The sequence below is a fragment of the Leptodactylus fuscus genome, chromosome 9 (genome assembly GCF_031893055.1).
Source record: "Leptodactylus fuscus isolate aLepFus1 chromosome 9, aLepFus1.hap2, whole genome shotgun sequence".
NCBI classification, from domain to species: domain Eukaryota; kingdom Metazoa; phylum Chordata; class Amphibia; order Anura; family Leptodactylidae; genus Leptodactylus; species Leptodactylus fuscus.
The window spans coordinates 87,313,320-87,319,392 of NC_134273.1; the positions used below are offsets into that span (position 1 = coordinate 87,313,320).

Below are 6,073 nucleotides of genomic sequence, written 5' to 3' on the forward strand. Positions count from 1 at the left end.
GCCGATGTGTCCATCTAATGGCCGATATGTCCATCTAGCGGCCGATGTGTCCATCTAATGGCCGATGTGTCCATCTAGCGGCCGATGTGTCTACCTAGTGGCCAATATGTCCATCTAGTGGCGGATGTGTCCATCTAGTGGCCGTTGTGTCCACCTAGTGGCCGATGTGTCCATCTAGTGGCCGAAGTGTCCATCCAGAGGCCGATGTGTCCATCCAGTGGCCGTTGTGTCCATCTAGTGGCCATTGTGTCCACCTAGTGGCCGATGTGTCCATCTAGTGGCCGTTGTGTCCATCCAGTGGCCGATGTGTCCACCTAGTGGCCGTTGTGTCCATCTAGTGGCCGTTGTGTCCATCTAGTGGCCGATGTGTCCATCTAGTGGCCGTTGTGTCCATCTAGTGGCCGTTGTGTCCATCTAGTGGCCGTTGTGTCCATCCAGTGGCCGATGTGTCCACCTAGTGGCCGTTGTGTCCATCTAGTGGCCGTTGTGTCTACCTAGTGGCCGTTGTGTCTACCTAGTGGCCGATGTGTCCATCTAGTGGCCGTTGTGTCCATCTAGTGGCCGTTGTGTCTACCTAGTGGCCGTTGTGTCTACCTAGTGGCCGATGTGTCCATCCAGTGGCCGTTGTGTCCATCTAGTGGCCATTGTGTCCACCTAGTGGCCGATGTGTCCATCTAGTGGCCGTTGTGTCCATCCAGTGGCCGTTGTGTCCACCTAGTGGCCGTTGTGTCCATCCAGTGGCCGATGTGCCCATCCAGAGGCCGATGTGTCCATCCAGTGGCCGATGTGTCCACCTAGTGGCCGATGTGTCCACCTAGTGGCCGATGTGTCCACCTAGTGGCCGATGTGTAGAATGCAGCTTGTGCTCTATCATGATATGTGTATATTCTGTCTGTGGGTCTAATACCTAACTCCTCTTTGCTGGTGTCTTCTTAGAGGTTGAGCAGATTGAAGCCATTGCTAAATTTGACTACATGGGCCGGACACCTCGAGAATTGTCCTTTAAGAAAGGGGCGTCCCTGCTTCTGTATCACCGAGCATCTGAGGACTGGTGGGAGGGCCGGCACAATGGAGTGGATGGGTTAATCCCGCATCAGTATATCGTGGTCCAAGATCTGTGAGTAATGCAGACACAACCATGTGATGTTCTAGTAGCCATGTGAGCGGTGACTGTCACGGCCATCAGTCACATGACTACAGCCTGTCCTCTGTACATTATACGCACTGCTTTATCCGTCCCCATGTCACACTCCCATTTTCCTGAAGGGATGATGCGTTTTCTGACAATCTGAGCCAAAAAGCAGACAGTGAGGCAAGCAGTGGCCCTCTGCTGGATGACAAGTCCTCCAAGAACGATATCCAGTCCCCCACCGAGCACCTGCAGGAATATTCCTTTGCTGGTATTTTGGGCAGGTTCGTCATCCATACATTCATATCGCCTATATTTGTTATATGGCCCCACAAATTCAGAGCTATAACCTGTTTATATATTATAGGGTCAGGCTAAGATCTGATGGAGCTGCCATACCGCGCCGGAGGAGTGGAGGAGACAACCACAGCCCCCCGCGAGCACTAGGCCCCTGTATTGACACCCCTCCTCGGGCTGCCGCCTGCCCCAGTAGCCCACACAAATTATCCCTGAGTCGAGGACGGGTGGACAGTCCGGAAAAACGGAGAATGGCGACATTTGGAAGTGCTGGGAGCATTAACTACCCTGAGAGAAAAGGACTGAACGATGGGATACCCCTGAGGTCCGTGACGGGGGGAACAAGGCACAGCAGCCTGGGAGACCACAAATCCTTGGAGGCAGAAGCTCTGGCTGAGGTAGGACGGTCACCATGTCAATAAATGCCTAATAGGAGCAAGCTGAGAAATTAAAGGGTATTCCAGGGACTCATTGTTACTTACTGCGCCAGGTCACATGATTGGAACCAGCGCCCGCACCAAAGCACTCTCCTCCTGGAACCAGCGCCCGCATCCAAGCACTCTCCTCCTGTAACCAGCGCCCGCATCCAAGCACTCTCCTCCTGTAACCAGCGCCCGCACCTCAGCTCTGCCCCTCTCTCCTTCTCTGTATTCAGTGGTACTACATGTATATGGGGGCTGGCAGACGCTATTAGTAATGCTAGCCCCCGTATAGATGTAACATCATTGAGTATGAGCTGCATGACATGGTGTCAGGACCAGCCTGGAAGTCCTGAGTAACAATTATTCCCCAGAACACCCCTTTAGGCCGAGGCCCCACGTTGCAGAAATGCAGCATTTGTTATTGCTGATTTTGCTTTTTGAGCCAAAGCCAAGAGTGGATGTAACAGAAGGGAACGCCTTGGCTTGCAAAAATTAAGAAACTGTGTTTAGCTGGGTCTCGTTTTCTGTTAGTAATATTACTGAGGCATCTTACACCTCGAGTCTCACTTCACCGCTGTGTATATAGGGTGCTGGTAAACACGTGGGTGCAGCTTCTGTGACTGTGACTTTCCATTGCAGGACATTGAGAAGACGATGAGCACGGCCCTGAACGAGTTACGGGAGCTGGAACGGCAGAACACGGCCAAACAAGCTCCGGACGTTGTGTTGGACACCCTGGAACCGATGAAGAACCCGGCTCTTAACACCCCCAATTCTGAGCCAGTCAGCCCCCTGCACACCATCATGATCCGGGACCCCGATGCCGCCATGCGGAGAAGTAACTCCTCCAACACTGAAATGATGACCACTTTCAAGCCAGCACTGACGGCCCGTTTGGCCGGTGCCCAGCTGAGACCACCCCCTGTGAGGCCGGCCCGGCCCATGGTCCAGCACCGATCCAGCAGCAGTAGCAGCTCTGGGATGGGAAGTCCGGCTCTTACCCCAACGGAGAAAGTCTTTCCCAACAATTCTTCAGAGAAGTCTGGGACTATGTAACACTTCATGGTAACGGGCCCTACTGGCAAGAATTGGAGAGAGTATTTTTGGAAGAGGGGGCTCCAACGTTTACACTACAGGACATACATGTCCCCACTTTTCCATTGCTCCTCCCTTGGGGTAGCCGGTCAAAGCCAAACATCTCTACACAGCCTAGATGGGACACAAGTCACTTCATCTCCAACCCATTACCGTGTCCAAAACCAACCTTCAGATTGCCTTAAAATGCGTCAGCGCCGTTTGGTAAATCCACTTTCCGTTTTTAGCTTTTTCATTCTTTGGTTTTACCTCAGTCTTCTGTAAGTCATGCAGAAGGATATAGGATATATACATATATATACATGCCACTGGCGGATGTGTAGGGTATGTAAGGAGGCTTCTCAAGGAGCAACCAAGGCACGAACTGAAGAGATGGTTGTTTGAGAGGTGAAGGATCCCTCCGGTGCGGGATGGTCGCTCCCTATCCTGCTGCTGTATATAATATGGCGATCACTACATTGGTTGAAATGAAGACTGTACTTCAGTCCAAAATGTGAGAGCCCGACGGCTCCGCTGATCTACAGCAATATGTAAATGTGTACATAATTACTCCGAAATGTTAGCGACGTTGTTAACCCTGTGTAGGCCACAGGCCATGCGACTATAAATATATATACGTACATATACATAGTAGTACATCTCATGTAGGACAATGTGAATTATGCTTGAATTTTAAAACCATAGAAAGGTTGTTTGTGCTGTCACTGGAAAGAAGGTATATATGTATATATATAGTATAAGTATACACTATGAAGCCCTTCGGATCTTACCTCGGTGGCTTTATCACCAGGGTCTCCACCATGTTCTCTGGGATTCAAGCTGGACCAAGAAAAAGCACACGAGATAGATCAGAGCCTTAAGGAACGTGACTTGAGGCCTAAGTGCTGGATGACAACAACGTTCTAGGCCGGAGCATGATGGGAGTTTTAGTTCCAAAGCAAATCGAGCTGAACTGGTCACTAATGATCTTGGTGCTGAACACAAGGACTGACCACTCCGTGATTTGTAGCAGAAGATGAGAAACAATGTAACAGCTCAATATAGTCTGCCCCGAAATAAAGAAACGACTGTCAGAGCTCTTCTCACTCCGCATCTCTGTATCCGGGGCCATAGGGGGCAGTAGTATAATCATAGGGTTGTGGCCGTAAATAAATGGAACTTTGATTGTCAGGACGATTGAATGGGTTTAATGGTGGCTAGAAATGTGTCCGGAGCAGGTGTCGCTTTCTTGCTCGTCATGGCAGATGTTATAACATGCACAGCTCAGTAGGGGGTGATAGTGAGCAGAGGGGTAAACCTGCCGTCCTCTCTGGTCACATCAAAGTCACATTATAAGGGAAGCAGCAATCGCTTGTCTATACAGTATACGGACAAGACCAACCTGACCTGCACTAAGTGGTACACAAGGCAAGTCTATTCATTCTGCAGTGTAAATATACACTCCCCAAATATATATATACCCCCCGCCTCCAAGATAGAGCCCTATACTACTAGACCGGATAAGACTACAGAAGACCCTAAGTAAGACCCTAATAGCTTTACATTCTATACAGTCAAGTATATGGTTCATTGTTTACAATATTATTATGTATTAATATTTGCTGGAGCCGATTCTTACCTGGCAGCAAAATACAGCAAATACTCAATAATGATCACCATTATACAGTCCAAATAATCGCTGCAGTCACTGTGTATATACATTACATTACTTATCCTGTATTATACTCCAGAGCTGTGCTCACTATTCTGCTGGTCACTGTGTACATACTTTACATTACTTATCCTGTATTATACTCCAGAGCTGCGCTCACTATTCTGCTGGTTCAGTCACTGTGTACATACATTACATTACTTATCCTGTATTATACTCCAGAGCTGCGCTCACTATTCTGCTGGTGCAGTCACTGTGTACATACATTACATTACTTATCCTGTATTATACTCCAGAGCTGCGCTCACTATTCTGCTGGTGCAGTCACTGTGTACATACATTACATTACTTATCCTGTATTATACTCCAGAGCTGCGCTCACTATTCTGCTGGTGCAGTCACTGTGTACATAAATTACATTACTTATCCTGTATTATACTCCAGAGCTGCGCTCACTATTCTGCTGGTACAGTCACTGTGTACATACATTACTTATCCTGTATTATACTCCAGAGTTGCGCTCACTATTCTGCTGGTACAGTCACTGTGTACATACATTACATTACTTATCCTGTATTATACTCCAGAGCTGCGCTCACTATTCTGCTGGTACAGTCACTGTGTACATACATTACATTACTTATCCTGTATTATATCCCAGAGCTGCGCTCACTATTCTGCTGGTACAGTCACTGTGTACATACATTACATTACTTATCCTGTATTATACTCCAGAGCTGCGCTCACTATTCTGCTGGTGCAGTCACTGTGTACATACATTACATTACTTATCCTGTATTATACTCCAGAGCTGCGCTCACTATTCTGCTGGTGCAGTCACTGTGTACATACATTACATTACTTATCCTGTATTATACTCCAGAGCTGCGCTCACTATTCTGCTGGTGCAGTCACTGTGTACATACATTACTTATCCTGTATTATACTCCAGAGCTGCGCTCACTATTCTGCTGGTACAGTCACTGTGTACATACATTACATGACTTATCCTGTATTATACTCCAGAGCTGCGCTCACTATTCTGCTGGTACAGTCACTGTGTACATACATTACATTACTTATCCTTTATTATACTCCAGAGCTGCGCTCACTATTCTGCTGGTGCAGTCACTGTGTACATACATTACATTACTTATCCTGTATTATACCCCAGAGCTGCGCTCACTATTCTGCTGGTGCAGTCACTGTGTACATACATTACATTACTTATCCTGTATTATACTGCAGAGCTGCGCTCACTATTCTGCTGGTGCAGTCACTGTGTACATACATTACATTACTTATCCTGTATTATTCTCCAGAGCTGCGCTCACTATTCTGCTGGTGCAGTCACTGTGTACATACATTACATTACTTATCCTGTACTATACTCCAGAGCTGCACTCACTATTCTGCAGAATTCAGAGCAAATATCTCCCCACAAGCCCTGCTTGTATACTATGCCAATCTACATTATGA

The 6,073-nt window shown here is 47.7% G+C and overlaps 1 protein-coding gene across 2 annotated transcripts in view; it reads left to right on the forward strand.

The window, feature by feature from the left end:
• SRGAP3 (SLIT-ROBO Rho GTPase activating protein 3) overlaps positions 1-4,004 on the forward strand; it is a 61,488-nt gene extending 57,484 nt beyond the window's left edge. For both annotated transcript variants that reach the window (XM_075286957.1, XM_075286958.1), the window contains exons 19-22: positions 937-1,117; positions 1,267-1,413; positions 1,497-1,824; positions 2,488-4,004. In XM_075286957.1, coding sequence (XP_075143058.1) covers positions 937-1,117; positions 1,267-1,413; positions 1,497-1,824; positions 2,488-2,904 — 1,073 coding nt within the window. In that variant the 3' untranslated portion in view covers positions 2,905-4,004. The remainder of the gene's footprint in view (positions 1-936; positions 1,118-1,266; positions 1,414-1,496; positions 1,825-2,487) is intronic.
• The last annotated feature ends 2,069 nt before the right edge of the window (positions 4,005-6,073 follow it).